This window comes from Ceratotherium simum, chromosome 13 (genome assembly GCF_057802395.1).
Source record: "Ceratotherium simum simum isolate JZ-2026a chromosome 13, ASM5780239v1, whole genome shotgun sequence".
Classification (NCBI taxonomy): Eukaryota; Metazoa; Chordata; class Mammalia; order Perissodactyla; family Rhinocerotidae; genus Ceratotherium; species Ceratotherium simum.
This window is the reverse complement of record NC_141912.1, coordinates 59,568,276-59,589,121: the sequence shown is the minus strand read 5'-3', so window position 1 is coordinate 59,589,121 and position 20,846 is coordinate 59,568,276. Positions and strand designations below refer to the sequence as shown.

General features: G+C 35.4%; 1 protein-coding gene across 1 annotated transcript in view; it reads left to right on the top strand.

Annotated features, from left to right (window-relative positions):
- EYS (EGF-like photoreceptor maintenance factor) overlaps window positions 1-20,846 on the top strand; it is a 332,267-nt gene that overhangs the window by 120,635 nt on the left and 190,786 nt on the right. Inside the window, exons 7-9 of the mRNA XM_087438772.1 lie at window positions 5,360-5,531; window positions 6,456-6,534; window positions 19,030-19,226. Coding sequence (XP_087294898.1) covers window positions 5,360-5,531; window positions 6,456-6,534; window positions 19,030-19,226 — 448 coding nt within the window. The remainder of the gene's footprint in view (window positions 1-5,359; window positions 5,532-6,455; window positions 6,535-19,029; window positions 19,227-20,846) is intronic.

Here is a 20,846-nt window from a genome sequence, read left to right as displayed (position 1 = left end):
TTTGTCATGTTTCTTCTCTTGTCAAATGAAACCCACAATGCTCATTATTAAATTACTTGGAAAATATCTCTCACACTGTGAAGGAGATATGCTGTGATGGAACATGCCAGGTCAAAAAGAACTGTGGAAGGAGTCCAGAACTACACTGACACAAAATAGGTGCTCAGTAAGCATGTGTTGGAGACATTAATGAGTCTCAAGAAGTCTCTGAGATATAACATAAAGCAAGGTAGGCAAAGAACTGAGACTGAGATTTTGACCAAGTCTTTGATAATGTCTAATAAGTACTAAATATTATTTCTTTTATATTTGCTTGGATTCATGGAGACAATGTCAAAGCATTCACATTTTAATCCCTGGAAGAAGATAAATGGTTGTGTTGTTATAATAAGTTATAAATATAATTTATTATCTTCTATGTGCCGCTAGAAATGTATATACACTCTTCATATATCTCTCAACTATGCTACAACGTAGATACTTGGATCCATGGTTTAGAGATGAATTTAAGATTTGGATGTGTTGGTAATTATGATTTTGTTGCATTTATTTTTTGGTTATTTTTAGTTTTGGGAACATGATAATGGTTTTCCATTCATGGTGGTGATATACAATTTCTATTTATTTATTATTTCAGCTTTATTAAGGTATAATTGACAAATAAAATTATAGGATATTTAAAGTGTACAATGTGATAATTTGATATACGTATTCATTATGAAAGGATTCCTCCCATCTAGTTAATTAATGCACATATCACCTCAGAATTTTTATCTTTTTTGTGTTTGAGAACATTTAAGTTCTATTCTCTTAACAAATTTCAGTTATAGAATACAGTATTATCAATTATAGTCACCATGTTGTACATTAGATCCTCAGACCTTATTCCTCTTATAACTGAAAGTTTGTATGTTTTTACCAACCCTTCCCTTTTTCCCCCACCTCCCAGCCCCTGGCAACCATTTTTCTTTTCTGTTTCTAGGAGTTTGACTTTTGTTTGTTTGTTTGTTCTGGATTCCACATGTAAGTGATACTGTGCAGTACTTGTCTTTCTGTCTGACTTATCTCACTTAGCTTAACGCTCTCCAGGTCCATTCATGTGGTAAACAACAGTTTTCTCTCCCTTCTCAGGGCTGGTAATTATGTATGGGAGATCATTTTGAACCAAAGTCCAAACTTTCCACATCTTTATTTCTTTTTAACTTACCTCGAAGCTTCTCTGTTTGAAGGTAGGAAAAAGTAGAGATTCCATTAAATAATTTCCCTTGACTGCACAGGCAAGACAAGCGTTTCAGGCCCATGCTGCAGAGGAATCATCTCATTCCAGGTTCTGAGCCTCACCACTGCAGCGACTGACAGATTTCAAGACCTGCTTTCCTTTTGTTTGGGAAGGGGCAGAGACTTCTGAGGAAAAAAAGAAAAAAACCAAAAATGACGCATAAAATAAAATATAAACACTCGTACATACAACAATGATTTTTTTATTTAACAACGATTTGAATGAATGAAGCATTGAACTAGACAGACAAAATCCACTCCCTTGTGAAGCTGAGCTTGTAATGGGGAAGACAGACAAAAACAAAAAGCAAAAAAAGTACATTTTATAGAGTGGTAGAAGGAGATTACTTGCTATGGGGGAAAAAATCCATAAAACAGGATAATGTGGACAAGGAAGGGGAGGGAATTTTATGTGTGGTCAAGTAGGCCTCAGTGAGAAAGTGACATTTAAATGAAGACCTGAAGAAAATGAAGGAGTGACTCTTGTAAATATCTGGGAAAAGAGGCTTCTAGAAAGAAGAACACAGATTATGAGAAAACACAAGGAGGTCAGTGTAACTACAGTAGAGTAGCCAAGGGTGAGCGTGGAATAAGATGAAGTTAAAAAGGGGACCTGACTTGTGTGGTGCTGAAGGACTGTGGTGTTAAAAATGAACAAATACTGGTTTACAGGGACCAGAATGTTCAGGTCAGCTAATTATTACATTGTGATCCTCTCTGGAGGCTACTTAGGAAGTCAAATTATAAACACAATTTAATTAATGAATAAAGCATAGGGAACAAACCTCTCAAGGGAATGTTGGTAATGTTTCCTCCAGCTAAACTGAGACACGCTTGCCCTCTGTGGAGAGGACACGTCAACACCAGAGAGCAGTTCTTTTGTCGTCTCCTGTCTCCAAACAGGACTGGATGTGTCCTTTTCACGCTTTGCCCCTCACCCTCACACTTTTGTGGTCGATTGCCCATCTCTTTTTAACTGAAACTTTCATCACTAATTTTTCCAGCATTATACATAGGCCTACAGAGAAACTTTCCACTCATCTTCTTAATTGGAATAATGATGCCTCTGCAAACACGTAATCACTCATTTAATATAATGTAGTTGTGAAACTTTTCTCAGGAAAATGATAATAATCAAATGTTAAATACGTACAAGGCTCTGGGCTAGTTGTTTTAAACACATGGTTTTACTTTTTTGTCCCAGTAAACCTATGATGTACTAATAAGTAACCCTCACTTACTAATGAGAAGCTTGAATGATTGTGTCTTCACTAAATATTATTATTGTCACAAATATCTGCCCTTTCCTGGTGGAGGACCATTAATTCCCATCCCATTTATGTTGGGTTTGGTCACGTGACTCGGATTGGCAAATGAAATATACGTGGAAGATTTAAGAACCAGGAGTGTTCTTCTCTCTCTGCAACATTGATGACAATGTCCCAGCTAGAGGATGCTCCATTAACCTGGGTCCCAGAGTGAAGATAATGTAAAGTGCATCTGTAGCTCACCTTGGTCATGGAATATGAATGAGAAATAAACCTGTGTGTCACGAGTCACTGAGACTTAAGGAAGTGGGTGGCTTCTTATTATTACTACAGCCTAATGTAGGCTGTTATGCCTGTTTAATCCACACTCCAAACCTGAATCTTGATGATCCTTTTAAATATGGCTGCAGATTTGACCAGTTTAGACACCTTATGATTTTTTATGGCATCATTACTATCCAAAGTTCTATATAGGTAATAATGGTTATAGTAAAAAACAAAATGTAACCGTTAAATAATAGGATTTTGGCCTGAAGACTGACAATCTCTAAAGAGAGTTTCCAAAAATATTTTTTGCACTGGAAGCCTCATTTGCAGTAAATCGCAGACTCTCCTGCTCTAAATAACACTCACTTGAATAGATAGTTCCTCTGTGGCATGGAAATTATTAAAGTTAAGTTATGATATCACCTTGTGAAACGGCTGCCTATCTGCCAATAGCACTGTCCCCCAACGTTTTTCCTGGTATCCAAACAAATGCTGAGATATCTAACTCACAGAGAATGCCAATGTACGCTTTCAAACTGAATTTTCTCAAGTTCCTTTCCTCCAGGGTCATCAAAGCTTTCTTGATCCTCTCTCTCAGATATGGACTCAATTTCTTCATTTTTTAACCACCCACTGCACTCAGTTTGCTCTCTCATTAGGGCATACACCACACAGGGACAGCAGTAAGACATGGAATGGCGGTGTCACACGGTGGCTAGCAGCATGGGTTCTGCCATTAACTAGCTGTGAGAGCTCGTGCTTCATTTTCTTATTCTTTAAAATGGGGAGAGTAATTCCCATGTCAGAAAATTATTGTGAAGTTTGAATGAGTTGATCTATGTAAAGTGCGTACAGTATCTGGCACATAGTAAGCTCTCCAAGGATCAGCTATCATTACTATGATATTCTTCACTGTTTATGAAGCTTACTTATTTATAAGCTTATCTTTATTCCCAAGTAGCTTATTTATAACTTTGTTTATAAGCATTGTTATAGTTTATTTTTTAATAAGCTTATCTTTATTCCCAACTAAACATTATGTTCATATACAAGAGTCATATTTTCAGATTGAAACTGTTAAAAGGTAAACTGAGGCATATCAAAATTCTCTAGAGTTTATTTGAGCAAAAACCGATTCAAATTGGGTAGCATCCAATCAAGCAGATAGAAAAGAGCTCCGAGGAGCTGTACGAAATGAAAGACTTGTAGCCAGAAGGGAGCAGGAACCAGAAAGTTATACTAGGAAAAGGAGCGGGTTGGTTATTGCAAACATACTTTCCTCCAGGGGATGCCTGGGTCATCAGGCAGATGACCTAGCTAGTGCTGATCAGGCAATTCCTGCTGGACTAGTCTAAGATTCCATTTTTCAGAGGACTAAAACTGTAATTAAGGCTCTGTTTGGTGACATAGGGCTTAGCATAAGTGACTCCACTGTGGGCCTGTTGTCTTGTTTTTAACAGCATCCACTGTACTACTCAGCATAGCAACTTATGCACATATCGTAGTAATGGCAAGATAGTCGATTTAAACTAATGACTAGGAGCATAACTCAGGGAGAACATGATTTGAATCCCAATCTCCTGTATGGCTTGTGTGATCTGGAGGCACTACTTAAACTCTCTGAATCCTTGTTTACTCAGCAGTGTGTTAGAGTTAACGATATCTGCCTCCAGGCTTTATGAGCATTAACTAAGATAATGAATGTAAAGCCTCCTGCCCAGGGCCTGGCACACCAGTGAGTGCTCATTGGTGGTAGTTTTTGTTGGTAGATGCTCACTGTAGATGGACACGATGAACAAAGGATTATTCTAACCATTTTACAGTAGTTCTCCACTTTTTCCTCATACCTCTAACATGTGAAACGTGAAACACAATCTAGGTTTCCACTAAGCTTTGCTGATGTTGTTCTCTAAATGTTTTCCTACTATAAATATTGTCTCCCTGATGACATGTTTCTGGATTAACAGGGTCATTCTTTTTTGTTTGTTTGTTTGGTACCCCCAGTTGAGCACAGAGGTGGCACATGGTAGATGCTTAACAAATATTCAAAACTTCACTTTTGAAAACACTAGATATTTAGCCAAAGTTAGATTGCATTTAGAAATTCAGACAACCCATTAATAGACTCAGGAAGACCAAATTTAGAAAAATTCAAACTCTTTCTTAATTCCTGTAGGTGAGAAATGTTTGACTCTCAAGGACTATCACAAAAAAATTGTGAATTAGTATTCACAGTAACAATTTGATATAATTTATTACTTCACTAATATTCTCAATAAACGACTTCTCACAATAAAAACAGATCTCTTAAATAGGTTAAGCTTCTGCTCTGTTTTTCTCATTCATGTTAAATTAGTAGTCTGAGAGTTGACCTAGCACGTTTCACCTTGAAAAATGTTTTCCTTCTTTTGTTCATTTCTTCAAGATGTCAAATTATCTTTATGCGGAGGGAGTCTTGATTTCTTGGTGACGTTTACCATAATGAGCAAACTTTTGAGTTTTGCGTTTAAATAGTCTCATGTTTCGTCTTGTCTCTTCTAATGTAGGCATCAATTGTGAAGTGAACATAGACGAATGTCTATCAAAGCCATGTCTCCATGATGGGGCCTGTATTGATGGCACCAATCATTATACCTGTGACTGCCAGAGCGGGTTTTTTGGAACACACTGTGAAACAAATGCAAATGATTGCCTCTCGAATCCTTGTCTACATGGAAGGTAGCTATTTTTATTTTTCTATTATTAAATCTAAGAAAGTAAATTTAACTCACAATATTTAAGACAATGTCAAGGGAAAGTTGACAAAGATAATTTTAATTATGCTCTTTCATACAACAAGAGCTAAGTACAGTTAAGATGACAGATGCTGCCTGTTTTACTTAATGCAATGTACTGATGCATTATCTCTGCCCTTCTTTTATTTCTGCTCATTAGCATAAAGTAATTTTCAATAAATGCAGATTAATTGGACTTTAATATCCTTCAAGGTAACTGCTCACAGTAATAGAAGTAGCAGGTAGGATGATAAGACATTCTATTTTTTGCTCTTTGGAGGGATAATACTGCACACTTAGTATTTAAAATGTTCCTAAATAGACTGATTCTTTCATCCCTATGTGCGTGTAAGGTATTTTGTGACTCTTCATGGAATTGTGTAATAACTCTTCTGATCATGGATAGAATATTAGTTTATGCAAATCTAGAGGAGGGAGTATTTCTAGGAGATGCAGGTGGCAAAGAAGAATGGCTCAGAGATGCACCCCACTGCCTTCTACAGTGTTATTTTTCTTTTCTAGTCCTGCCACTTACTTTGTAAAGAAGGAAGGAAGGATAAAGACGGTAGCTCATTGCAATGCAGTTTGGCCACAGCTGACTTCAGTTTCCTACATAAGCCCTACACATACTTCTATCTTTTAGAACTGTTTTTTCTTTCCATTGCCATGGGGAAGATGGCAAAAACAAAAATTGATCTGTTCTTTCAGTCCAGTCACCTTGAAGGATAAGAAACCAGGAATAGACTCTGCCTTCTATTGCTCGTGGGAATGTGCTTTTGCTCCTGAACTGGAAAGAAACATTTTAAATGGTGTAACTCTCTTGAAATTATCCTTTAATGTCTTACGAAAGTTTAATTCTGTGTTTCAGATGCATAGATCTCATTAATGAGTATCAATGTTCATGTGATGCAGAATGGACTGGCTCAAGATGTGAGATCAAGCTTAATGTAAGTTTTATAACTTTTATTAAATCCAAAGTAATTTAAAAGAAAACTTAAGCTCCTTGCTGTAGGTGTCTGAGTCATTTCTTCAACAGTTATTGATGATTTAACTCTCTGTCGCTCACCTATACTCTTTGGAATTTCTCAGCCGCTCCAAACAAAGCCAAAAATCTGGGCTTCTTTTTGCCTTTCCCCCCGTCTCTTGCTATCATAAACTTTTGTAATCTGGAGCCCTCATTAAACTAAATCCTGGAAATGGTCATTGTCAAAAGGAGCTCAGAAGGCTTATGACTCCACATCTTCCTCCCCCTTTCTGGTCTTAAGACACAAGACATGGTTGTCTGTGGATGTGTATGGATGAGAGGAGATTAAATTAATCCACACATCACATGGAGAAAATAAATACTGGATGGATGTGTCAAGAAGTTGGTACATGTAGAGAACCTCAGCACCTGCAATATTCTCAGGATCTGTCTCCCAATCTTCAGGAGTCTGACGTGGTGTGATTGACACCTGGTATTTTAGGTGGAGTGCCTCATCTCTTGAGAAATGTTGGTTACTTGAAGTTTGAGACCATTCTAAGTGGATGAGAATCTCGTGAGCCTTCCTCAATAATGGGAAGTTCTTCCACATCCTTCCTGGCTGACAGTGACATGGAAAAGGAAGAAAGCATAGGGACTAAAAACAGTGTTTGGTGTTGTGAGTCTATGGATGTTTTATCTACATTCTTTGTGTCTCTCTCCCTCATCAGAAAAATACAGTTCCTACATCACAGAGTCATTGTGTGATGAGGCATGTAAGATGTGGAAGATACTCAGTAGATGGTGCTTTTGGAAGGAGTGATGGGGTGGTTCAAGTATTAAGGAGAAACAGGATTGGACCACTGTTTTGCTACTTACCATCATAGTAACTACCTCTTAGGTTGTTACGAGGATTAAATTAGATGATGCATGTAAATCAATTAGCACATTTTCTGACACATTATTTTTTGAAAGCTTAATTATTTATTGATATTATGTTGAACTAGGTTCTAAATAGTGAAAGCTATACTTGATGTTGAAAAGGAAATGTTGTAAATAATAAATTCCCTGGTAGAGAGAGGATGAGGCATATATCTTGTGTGCACTGTTGCATATATTGCCTGTGGTAATCTCTAAACCCCTGTCTCTTGGTAGTATAAATGTGGCATTCTTCTTCTGAATTAAATATATAAATGAATATTTTCTTTTATATATGAATTTGTATATATCCATATGTATACATACACATCCAATATTATGAGAATAATTGTTAAAGTTCTACTCATATGCCTTTAGATTTTTTTCCTAATAATTTTATTTTAACATAAAACCAAACTCATTATCATCCTTATTCAGTGAATTTTTGTTTCATTTAGTGTATCTTAGGAACCATTCCACTGTAACACACTGAGTCCTGATTCATTCTTTATAATAGCTCCAAAGTGTTCTGAATAAGCGTTGAAGAACCACACTTAATTCATGAGAGTATGAGCATGCCAACTTCTCTAGGTCCTATTAAGTGAAATCATTTTTTTAAAGTGTTGACTCATTTGATGAGTAAAATGTGGCAGCTCATTATTTTGCTTTACCTTTTCCCAGGTTACTGCAAAGATGGAGCCCTTTCCATGTGATCATTTGCATTTGTGTGGCTCTGTTTGTGCCTTGTCTACTCATAGCCTTCAACTAATAATATTTTTCTCTTGGCTTGCTTGGTCTTTTGTTTTGGTTTCTACTTATTATTTAAAATTATGGATAAAATCCACTAGATTCTACAAAATTGCAAATGTCGTCTAGAGCTTGGCCACTCTTGCTTTCTAAAACTTGTAAACTGTGAGATTTTCATATTTTTCTTTGTCTTTTTCCTTATGACTCTGGGTTTGCATCTCTCCCTAGAAAGTCCTTCCATACAACAATATTTAAATTATTTTCTTATATTCTCATCTACTACAATTTTATGATTAACAACTTTGTTAACATTTTAACCCATAGTGAATATATTGTTATGATTGATAAATGGTAGGGATCTAATTTATTTTTTTTCAAAAGTATAATTAATTTTCCCAAGAACTTTCATCAAAAGTTCCTCTAAAAAATCTGTTACTTCTCTATTGATTCAGGATGCCTCATTTTTCATGCACTAAATTTCTATATGTGGGTGAGTTTTAGGAAGACCTATTCTATTTCTCTGCTTTTTAAAATCTCATTTTTCCATTTATATTAATTATTACAGTTCAGTAGAGTTTTTTAAAAAGTATCCTTTTTCACTAATACATTAAGTGTACTCTAAATATAATTTTGGTCATTCATTCTGCAGATATTGAATATTAATATCTATGAGAAACTGGGGTACAATAATTATCAGAGATACCTCCTATCCCACCAGTTCCCATTGGAGATATAGATAGAGATATGTATCTTACTTAACTGACCTGTTTATTGCACCTTTCTGTATGCTGCAATGCCCAGACAACAGCCTCTGAATGGCATTCATGGATTGATGTTGGAGTCCGTCTTTCTAGGCTGAGGAGACAGAAGCAGTGGAGAAACGGGCAATACTGATTGAAAAGAACTCTCAGGTCAATATGGAGCAGAGTGTTATATCTGAAGCTCCTTGAAGAGTAAAAAAGCAAAGTTTATGTTAGGGCTGAAGGGGGAAAAATGCCAGCAAACCTTTTTTGTCAATCTGACAATTTGAGGCAAGCTTTAAAAAACTAGAATTAATGCTAGAGAAAACCAAATGCATGATTGGGTTTGGAATGGATGCTGTGGTTAGTGACAAAATGTAATTAACTCTACTCTGGACGTGTATGTGCATGAATACGCAAACACGCACGTAAAGGAAGAGAGTGTGGGGCCATATAGAAAGCAGGAATTTCCCTTTATTTTGTTGTCATTGAGAAAGATAAACTGCTAAAATTGTTTTGTTTTTAATATCATAAATATATAAGAAAAGTACTGAAATGATAAAAAGAAAACGATTATAGAATAAAAGGGCAAATCGAAACATTCTCAGATGAAGGAAAACTAAGAATTTATCACAAGCAGATCTAATATCCTAAGAAGGATTAAAGGAAGTTCTCTAAACAGAAAGGGAATGATTAAAGAAAAGGGCTGTGTGTGTGTATTTGTATTTCTTCAAGTGTGAGCTGAAACTTATAAGGGTCTTTTTATATAGTAAGATTATTTACCTTTTGTCTGCCATATGTACTACGTACATTTTCCCATTTTTTGTCTGCCGTATGTACTATGTACATTTATCCTAATTTTCCTATTAATTAATGTTTAATTAGTATATAGTGGATTCTGGCATTCAAAAGGTTTATTTTTATGTAAGCAAACTTACTGATATTTTCTCTAAAGGTTCTGTGATTTGTGACAAGTTCAAAAGGGTAAGATCTGTGTTGGAATCCCCCACCAAATGGCCAGCTGTTTCCCAATATGTATCTCCTTTAATTGAAAATACAACTTTATTTTTACTTACTTATTTTTAAACAGCAAAAACATTTATTTCTCACAGTTCTGGAGGCTGTGAGTCTGAGATCAGAGTGCCAGCACGGTCAGGTTCCAGTGAGGACCCTCCTCCTGGTTTACAGATGGCTGCCTTCTCACTGCATCCTCACATGGCAGAGAGTGGAGAGGGGAAGCTAGCTCTCTCATTTCTCTTCCTTTTTTATCTTTTATTTGTTTTTGTTGATGTATATTTGACATACAACATGATATTAGTTTCTGGTGTACAAGATAATGATTCAATATTTGTATGTATGGGAAAATGATCGCCACAGTAAGTCTAGTCAACATCTGTCACCATACATAGTTACAGAATTGTTTTTCTTGTGATGAGAACTTTTAAGGTCAAATCTCTAACAGCTTTCAAGTATGCAATATAGTATTATTAACTATAGTCACATGCTGGACGTTACATACCCAAGACTTATTTATTTTATAACTGGAATTTGTACATTTTGACCACCTTCACCCATTTCACCCACTCCCCAGCTCCTGCCTCTGGCAGCCACCAATTTGTTCTCTATATTGATGAGCTTGTTTTTTTTTTTTTTAGAGTCCACCTATAAGTGAGATCATATGGTATTTGTCTTTCTCTGTATGGCTTATTTCACTTAGCATAATACCTTCAAGTTCCATCCATGTTGTCGCAAATGGCAAGATTTCATTCTTTTTTATGGCTGAGTAATATTCTGTTATATACATACTATATATATATATATATATATATATATATATATATTTACTGAATTTTCTTTATCCATTTATCTGTTGATGGACAAAGGTTATTTTCATATCTTGGCTATTGTAAATAATGCTGCAATGAACATAGTGGTGCAGATAATCCTGTTTTTTTCTTCAGATAAATTCCCAGAAATTGAATTGCTAAATCATGTGGTAGTTCTATTTTTAGTTCTTTGATGACCCTCCATACTGTTTTCCATATTGACTGCACCAATTTACATTCCTGCCAACAGTGCACAGGGGTTCCCTTTTCTCCTCATCCTTGCCAACACTTGTTATTTTTTGTCTTTTTGATAATAGCCATTTTAACAGATGTGATTGGGTATCTCTTTGTGGTTTTGATTTGCATTTCTGATGGTTAGTGATGTTGAGCATTTTTTCATGTATCTGTCAGCCAGAGACTATCCTTTCCTCATATATTCTTGGCTCCTTTGTTGTAAATTAATTGACCATGTATGCGTGGGTTTATTTCTTGGCTCTCTATTCTGCTAAATCGATCTATGTACCTGCTTTTATGAAAACACCATACTGTTTTGATTACTATAGCTTTGTAATATAGTTTGATATTAGGAAGCATGATGCCTCCAGCTTTGTTCTTTTTCAAGATTGCTTTCGCTATTCAGAGTCTTTTGTGGTTCTGTACAAATTTTAGGATTCTTTGTTCTATTTCTGTGAGAAATGCCATTGGAATTTTGATAGGGATTGCATTGAATCTGTAGATTGCTTTGGGTAATATGAACATTTTAACAATACTAATTCTTCTAATCCGTGAATGTGAAATATCTTTCCATTTATTTGTGTCTTCTTCAATTTCTTTTGTCAATATCTTATAGTTTTCAGCATACAAGTCTTTCATCTCCATGGTTAAATTTACTCTTAGATATTTTATTCTTTTTGATGAAATTGTAAATTAGAGTTTTTTTAATTTCATTTTTGATAGACTTCTTTGTTTCTTTTTCTTTTTTTTTTTTTTTTTTTGGTGAGGAAGATTAGCCCTGCACTAACATCTGTTGCCAATCCTCCTATTTTTGCTAAGGAAGATTGGCCCTGGGCTAACATCCGTGCCCATCTTCCTCTACTTTATACATAGGACACCTGCCACAGTATGGCTTGATAAGTGGTGCATAGGTCCTCGCCTGGGATTTGAACCTGCGAACCCCAGGCTGCCACAGCAGAGTGCACGAACTTAACCACTATGCCACCGGCCGGCCCCTCCTTTTTGATAGTTTTTATTAGTGTATAGAAACACAACAGATTTCTGTATGCTGATTTTTCATCCTGCAACTTTACAGAATTCATTTATTAGTTCTAACAGTTTTGGGGTAGAATCTTTAGGGTTTAGGGTTTTCTATATATAATATCATGCCAACCTTTATAGTGATGGTTTTACCTCTTCTTTTTGGATTTGGATGCCTTCTATTTCTTTTTCTTGCCTAATTCTCTGGCCAGGACTTGCACTGCTATGTTGAATAAAAGCAGCAAGAGTGGGCACACTGTCTTGTTTCTGCTCTTAGAGAAAAAGCTTTCAGCCTTTCACCATTGAGTATGATGTTAGCTGTGGGGAAAACGTATCTTTAAAAATAAAGGCGATCTCATAAATGGGAATAGTTATCACACACACACAGTACTTTGCTTTTTCACTTAATCTATCATTGTAGATTATTCTACATTAACATGTATAGTTCCACTTTACTCTTATTAATATTGCATTGTATGAAGGTACCATATTTATTTAATCAGTGCCCTCTTGTTGGAGATTTAAGATATTTTAAGTGTATTGTTCTTCAGAAATATTTATGTATCTTAGATGCGGAAGTTTGGGTAATTATACTCTATTTCATGGTAGGAAATAATCATTTGTACATTTAAAACTCTCTCTTGCTCATTTGTTTTTTTGGTGTGTGCATTTCCTCTTGACCTCACAGCCTATTTCTTTGCCACCATATTTGTGTGTTTATTAGGAATCTTTTCCTACATATTTTTCCTATACATTTTCTCTATCTATTCCACTATTTGTCCTGGTCCATAAATCTTGAATCTCCAACTTAGAGACAGATTTCTATCACTACTCATGGAAGGGTGAGACCAAACCTGAATCAGGAGAGCAAAGCAGGTGGGGGAAAGGGGGTGCACATCCTTTCCCAGCCTCCCGTGATCACCGACAGCAACCCCATGTCCCTTATGATGCTACAGATTCCTTAGCAGCATTTCATCAAAAGGTTCTCAGTCTGTGGATTACTTGTCCCAGCTTGATCCCTCATTTTGCCAAGTTACAGCACAATATACTACTGAGATTTTTAATATACACTTTATATTTCTTCGGCAATATCCTTTTGTCACCTGAGGAAATAGGAGTCTGTATTAAGCATCAGCTTTTTAAATATGTTTTTAAAAGATCTTGACTTCTGTTTCATGAATTTGGCATTGTGTCTAGTTCCAGCCCTGATGTACTTTTCTTTCCTATATTTGATTCATTTGTGCATTTCAGGCTGTTTCAGAGACAATGATTTTGTCTTCCTGTATTTTAGTGCCCTTCTTTCCCAGAAGCACTGCCAGACACATTTTCAATAAAGAAATGAAAATTAATATTTACTGCAAACATCCCAGTTTTGATGCTTCATAATCTTGTTTGATTTGTTGAAATAAGAAAGTTAAACAGTGCATTTTCTTTACATCAAAACATAAGTCAGATTAAATTGGGAATCAAAAAAAAAATCTTCTCCCTATTAATTACATCAGTCCCATGTTCAACTATGTAAGTTTTAAGAAAGAAAGAAAACAGTACATGAAAATTATATTGGAAGTAAACCTTAGGGATATTAAGTCTTTACCATATACATTATGGTATGTACAATCCATAGGCAAGAAATTCCTTTGAAAGAAAAATCAACACTTGGTGGTACAAGAGTCCTAAGTTGAAACTTAGGTCTATGTGATTTTATTCTGTCATCCTCTTGCTATAAGACCTTGGTGAGGTCACTCTAACACCATTGGGCTTGTCCTCAACCTTGGGAGTAAAATAAAATTGTTGGCCTAGATTCTTGCTACTCAATGTTTGGTCCATGGATTAGCAGCATCAGGAGCACATGGGAATTTGCTAGAAATGGAGAAACTCAGGCCCCACACCAAACTGAAAGTATTGAGTTTGAATCTGCAGTTTTACACACTATCTTGAGTGTTCATATACAATTTAAGTTTTAGAGACAGTAGACTATATTAGTAGTTTTTATTCAGAGATAGACAAAATTCAAGAAATTCTGTGATGCTTAATAGGTCTCTGTGATGGGTAAGATAGTGCTCTGATGGGTACTGTGTCCTATTTCCACTCTTCAGATGAAACAGTTCCGTGATTATCTATTCAACATACTCTGTTTCTCCAAGATATTATCTGAAGAAAGTATTCCACTACTTTAAAAAGCGCATTGCTAAAAAAGAAAACATATGATTCTATGAGGGAAATGCTATGATAAAGATGATTTCAGATAATAACTTTCTATTCATCTGAGAAGTTCAGAGATCCCAGGACAAACTTCTGGATCTAAACAATACACCTCAGAGAGAACACAACTGTCAGAGAGAAACTGGGACGTGTACTCGCCAGCCTTGTGGTGTGCTCTGGCTAAGCAGTCCACCGTGGACACATCACTGCTCTGTTACTCTCACACTCCTGTACATATCCTGGCATGGAGCTTGGAATACGAGTTGAATGAACGTAGCGTTGGGGTCTGGTTCAATTGCCTAGATTGCCCTGGTCTGCAACATTACTCCCAGTTTCTTCTTTTTCTAGTACACTAGCCTTTTATTTCTTTCATTTTCTGAAATTAAATTAGTGAATTCTTCTTGGAAAGCACTTTATTATATTAAACAGAGTAGAGGAAAGTAATATAAATGGTGATGAACAAGAGGAAAAGTATCCTCCTTAATTTTTGAACAAAGAAAGATCAAGAACTTTAAATGACAATTTGATTTTTTCTATAAAGAAATTGCTTTTGTGTTTCCCATTAAACCTTCTAATTAATTTAGTAAAAGATTCTCGTAAACTCTAAAGACAGAATTTTTGGCAGTTTAAAAACTATCCCTTTCTTCCCATGGGAGATATAATTCAATTAGTTTATGTAATGCTTTCTATAAGTCATTCTATATATACCCAGCTGTAGGGCTGAGAGGAAACATGTTGTTTCCATGCCATTCCCTGTGGAATTCTGCATTTACATTCCCTAAAAATAGCTGTGGTACCTGCACCAAGTCTGCTAAGTGCCCTTGGTGATCCTTAAGGAGTTCGTACTTGCAGCAAAGATAGAATAAATAAATATCAGAATGGCATTCATTTATAAAAACATACATTTAGCTGTATCACTTGAGTGAGTGTACGAGATCACCATCTGAGTTCCAAGCTTCACTTGAGTTTTATACTCAAGGGAATAAACCATTTTTTATTGACAATGACACTAATTAAACTCCCTGGTGATTTTGACAAACCTTTAATTTTCCATTTGAAACATGACATAAATGCAATGGCTTCCACATTAGTCTTGTCAGTGAGAGCTTTTATTGGTAACACTTTTAAAAGTCACTAGATGTTTGTTAGTCTAAGCGTCAACTAATGGTAATTCTCGAAAATATCACTTTTCTGGGTAAAATGTTAAAGCAGTGTCTCATGTTTGTGTATATAATTATCAGTGATGTCATAACTTGAAACGCTAGAGTACAAATTTTTCGTATTTGTGTATATTCATTAAGAAATTCTGTGTAGATAACATATTGAGAATAAATTTATAAAGTTTTACTAATGATGTCATTCAAGTTCCATAAATTATTTCCCAGAATTATAGGCGGAAATCTTTTCAGAGTTAACATCACATTGAAAAATGATGTCATACCATGTTTAAGGCAACAGGCTTTGTGCTTTCCAGAATATAAGCACATGTATAATATCTGAAATGTGAACTTTAGAAGCATATGGTGTGATATGGTAGACACTAAGTATACCCAAAAACTCACTTGCTATTCTAGGCCGAGTGCCAAATGACTGAAATAGAGGCTGACAAGGCTCTTGGCCTTCCAAGAGTGAAGGGAAGAACAATATAACCTTTACTGAATAGCTGTTGTGTCCCAGGAACAGGGCTAATTGCTTTATTTTCATTATTTTGTTTAATTCTCATAGGAACCTATATCAAGTGGGTGAGATTGTTGCTATTTTACACATAAATGTACCTACAATAAATAAAATATCATTTGTTGAATAAGTGAGTAAAAGGAGAAGTATAACTCTGACTCCACATAACCCCTGAGCTTCTAGAACAAGAGGTATCAGAAACGCTGGACATAAATTTGGACAAATGCATCGGAAAAGTGGCTAATTAAAAGATTATCATTGGATACATGTTAAGACTCTGGATCAAGATGGTATCCTATGAGGCTTCTGAATTTACCCCCTGCCATGGATGCCCCAAATGTACCACTACGCACAGAGCAAATAGTGGGTGTTGCCATAAAAGCAGACACATAGATCAATGGAGCAGAATAGAGAACCCAGAAATAAATCCACACAAATATGCTCAATTAATTTATGACAAAGGAGCCAAGAATATACAATGGGGAAAGAATAGTCTCTTCAATAAATAGAGTTGGGAAAATTGAATAGCCACATGCAAAATAATGACTGTGGATCCCTATTTTACATCATCACAAAAATCAACTCAAAATGGATTAAAGACTTGAACATAAGACCTGAAACCTTAAAAGTCCTAGAAGATATAGTGGGTAAGCTCCTTGACATTGGTCTTGGCGATGATTTTTTAAATTTGACACCAAAAGCAAAGGCAACGAAAGCAAAAATCAACAAGTGGGACTACATCAGACTAAAAAGCTTCAGCACAGCAAAGGGAACCATCAACAAAACGAAGAGGCAATCTATGGGACTAGAGAAAATATTTGCAAATCATATATATGATATGGGGTTAATATCCAAAATAAATAAAGACCTCCTGAAACTCAATAGCAAAAAAACAAATAACCCAATTAAAAAATAAGTAAACACAATGGAATACTACTCAGCCGTAAGAAACGGTGAAATCCAGCCATTTGTGACAACATGGATGGACATTGAGGGTATTACGCAAAGTGAAATAAGTCAGAAGGAGAAGGTCAAATACCGTATTATTTCCCTCATTAAGTAGAGATAATAACAACAACAAACAAACACATAGAGACAGAGATTGGATTGGTGGTTACCAGAGGGGAACGGGGGAGGGAGGAGGGCGAAAGGGATAATTCGGCACATGTGTGTGGTGATGGGTTGTAATTAGTATCTGGGTGGTGAACATGATGTAATCTATGCAGAAATAGAAGTATAATGATGTACACCTGAAATTTATACAATGTTATAAACCAATGTTACTGCAATAAACAAAAAATTAAAAAAAAAAATAAAATAAGTAAAGAACCTGAATAGACATTTTTCCAAAGAAGCCATACAAATGGCCAAGAGGTATATGAAAAGGTAGTCAATATCACTAATCATCAGGGAAATACAAATCAAAACTACAATGAGATATTGCATCACATCTGTTAGGATGGCTATTATCCAAAAATCACAAAGGATAACAAATGCTGGCAAGATTGTGGAGAAAAGGGAACTCTTGTACAATGTTAGTAGGAATGTAAACTGGTATGGCCACTGTGGAAAACAGTAGGGAGGTTCCTCAAGAAATTAAGAATAGAACTATCATATGATGCAGCAATCCTACTTCTGGGTATATATCCCAAGGAAATGAAACCTTTACCTCAAAGAGATATCTATAGTCCTATATTCACTGCAGTATTATTCACAATAGCCAAGATATGAAAACAACTTAAGTGTCCATCGACAGAGGATTGGGTAAAGAAAACGTGGTGCCAATTTATACAATGACATATTTTTCATCCTTAAAAAAGACGGAAATTCTGCCATTTGTGACAGTATTGATAAACCTGGAGGGCATTATGCTAAGTGAAATAAGCCAAATAATGAAAGACAAATAATGCACAGTATCACTTAGATGTGGAATACAAAAAAAAAAAAAAAAAGTTGAGCTCGTAGAGACAGAGTAGAATGGTGATTGCCAGGGGCTAGGGGGTGGGGAAAATAGGGAGAGGCTGGCAAACGATGCAAACTTTCAGTTATAAGATGAATATGTTCTGACAATTCAATATGTAACATGGTGAGGTAGTTGATAACACTGGATTGTATAATCAAAATTTGCCAAGAGAGTAGAACTTGTGTTCTCACTCCCCCAACCCCAACAAAAAAAGGGAAATATGTGAGGTGACAAATGTGTTAATCAGCTCAGTGGTGGGAATCTTTTCACGATGAGTACGTGTATCAAATCATCACTTCGTGCCCTTTCAATATATTCCAGTTTTTTGTCAATTATACCTCAATAAAGCCGAAAAATATGTATACATTAAAATAATTCTGGTTAACAAAGATTATGAATGGGATAAAAACCCAGTTATTATAGATTTTTTTTTGTTTTTTAGAGGAATATAAGTCAACTGTGAATTGTCTGTTCTAAGTATGTGATCAAAGCCAGAATTCCTTTGCGAGTTAGTGGAGGCACTACAAATCATTACCCTAGGACAGCAGAGTTAAACTGGGGCCGTCCTGGGCAAACTGGGATGTATGGTAGATACTGAAGGTCAGTGAATTCCTGGTATTATGTACGTAGCAAATTTGCTTTAGCACCATTACTGAAGGGAGGGGGGTAGGTGTTCTCTGACATGGCACATGTTTTAATAAAGTTTCATACAGGTTTTTTTCTTTCTGAAAAATCAACAATGGGACATTTGACAGAGTATTTCTGGTGATAAAAGGTAAAAATCATTTATTACTAGAAACATATATTTCAGATACTAGAGGAAGGGAACATCAGATAAGCTTGCATATTGGTTTCTTAAAAATGTTTAAATAAAAATATAATTTGAGTAAAATTGTTAGTCTTGGGCCCGGTGGTGTAGTGGTTAAGTTCGCACGCTCTGCTTCGGCGGCCCAGGGTTGGCAAGTTCGGATCCCAGGAGCAGACATACACACCACTCATCCAGCTGTGCTGTGGTGGCGTCCCACATGCAGAATACAGGAAGCCTGGCTCAGGACCAATCTTCCTCACCAAAAAATAAATAAATAAAATAAAAACAATAAAATTGTTAATCTTACCACTAATAATCAAATTTGGTTCTCTATTTCTTAACTTAGGACTGCACGTCAGTCCCCTGTTTGAATGGAGGCGTCTGTCAGAAGTCAGTCCATGGGTCTGCTTGCTTTTGCCCAGGTGGATACACTGGTGCCTATTGTGAGCTACACGTTGGTTGTCGTGGGGAACCTGATCCAAATTTGGTCCTCTGTCTTAATGGAGGGAGTTGTGTTGATGGACCTAGAACTTTTTACTGCAGGTCAGTATTTATTTATCCACAATTAACTAAATACATATTTAGGAAAGCTTATAAACATCCCACTAGTAATGCCATCTGAAATGTAGATCCTAAGTTTTGTCAGTTTTCATCTTCAAAAAATGTAATCACAAATTTGTAATCAATTCTAAAAAATATTGCTTATATTTTTTCTGAATACCATGTATTCATATCAATCCCATGTTGCACTTCCAAATTTAATCCTCTCATTTTATAATTGTTTCATATCTCCTCTCTTTCCTAGAAGTGGGTTCTTATTCCTTTTCTTAAATATTATACTACACGAATGATTTACAAATAGTTCATGTTTATAGTACCCTTCTTAACCAGAGATTTATTTCTCTTACTGATGTACTTATCGTCTAACATCTTAACAACTCATAAAAAATTTTATTTGTTAAGATTTATAACACCAACTTAACCTGTCTCTGTAGTTTGTAGCCAAATTACTATTTAAGGTATCTTTTTTAAATTCTTAGGAGATGAATTTTCATTACCTTTGTTCTTTGTCATGGTATAATATATAAAATTGGTTGGTCATTTGAGAATTTAGCCATTAGCTGTTCAATTTGTAAAATATTAATTGAACACAGGTATTTAAAAAAACGCACACACTTTACCTCTTTTCTCTGTTTCAGTCTGATTTGTGAGAGGCTAAAATCTGTTAACAACTATGTTTTTGTCAAAATATCTTAAATTACTGAAAGGTTGGCAATGTGTATTTTGGTACATAATTATTTAATAGTAAAATGTATCTATTATTTCCATATTTTATCAATTATTTGTCTTTAAATTATTAACATATTCTGCCTTATATTCAATACTGCTACTACCATATTTCCTTTGTTTAATATCTATGGCACGTTTTTGCCCTTTGGTTTATTTTGATCTCTGCTGTATCATTTTATTTGGGGCATATCTCTAGTAAGGCACGCATAGATGCTAATTTCACATAAACCCAAGATTATTATCTTTCATTTAGCCTATGCAGACAATGTTTATTTATTGCTATGACATAGTTATTCTTTATTACATATTGCCTAGCATACCATTTTCCTTAGCAAGGTGTGTGTGTGTATGTGTGTGTGTGTGTGTGTGTGTATTATCTCTCTTGTATTTTGTATTTTTGAGCATGGATTTTTCTTATTTTACTCTGGTAGTTTGATAAAGTATAGAAAGTAAACATGTTTCTAATATCAATGATAACTAAGTAAAATAAAATTATAAAAATGATCACTGGACCACTGCAAGGACCATCAGGGTTATAATCTAATCAATTCCTGGATTAAGACAGCAACTATAAATTGAACATTTATTCCCAATGGGTCCAATGTTATAAATCACATTCCGTTCATGGAAACCAATTTTGTTCAGTAACAAAAAAAATAAAAATTGAAATCAGTGAACCTAAAATACTAAAATGTAAGTTTTTGCAACATAGATAGTATTTGTTGAATCAAGCACTATAAAAGCTACCCTATAAACATTCCTTTTAGGGGCTGTTATTTATGGGCTAGTTAGACTGACCTTTCTTAAAGCATGAAGTCAATGGAATTCAGACTGAAGACAATGGCTTCCTTTCCTGGCGTACCTCTCAGGGAC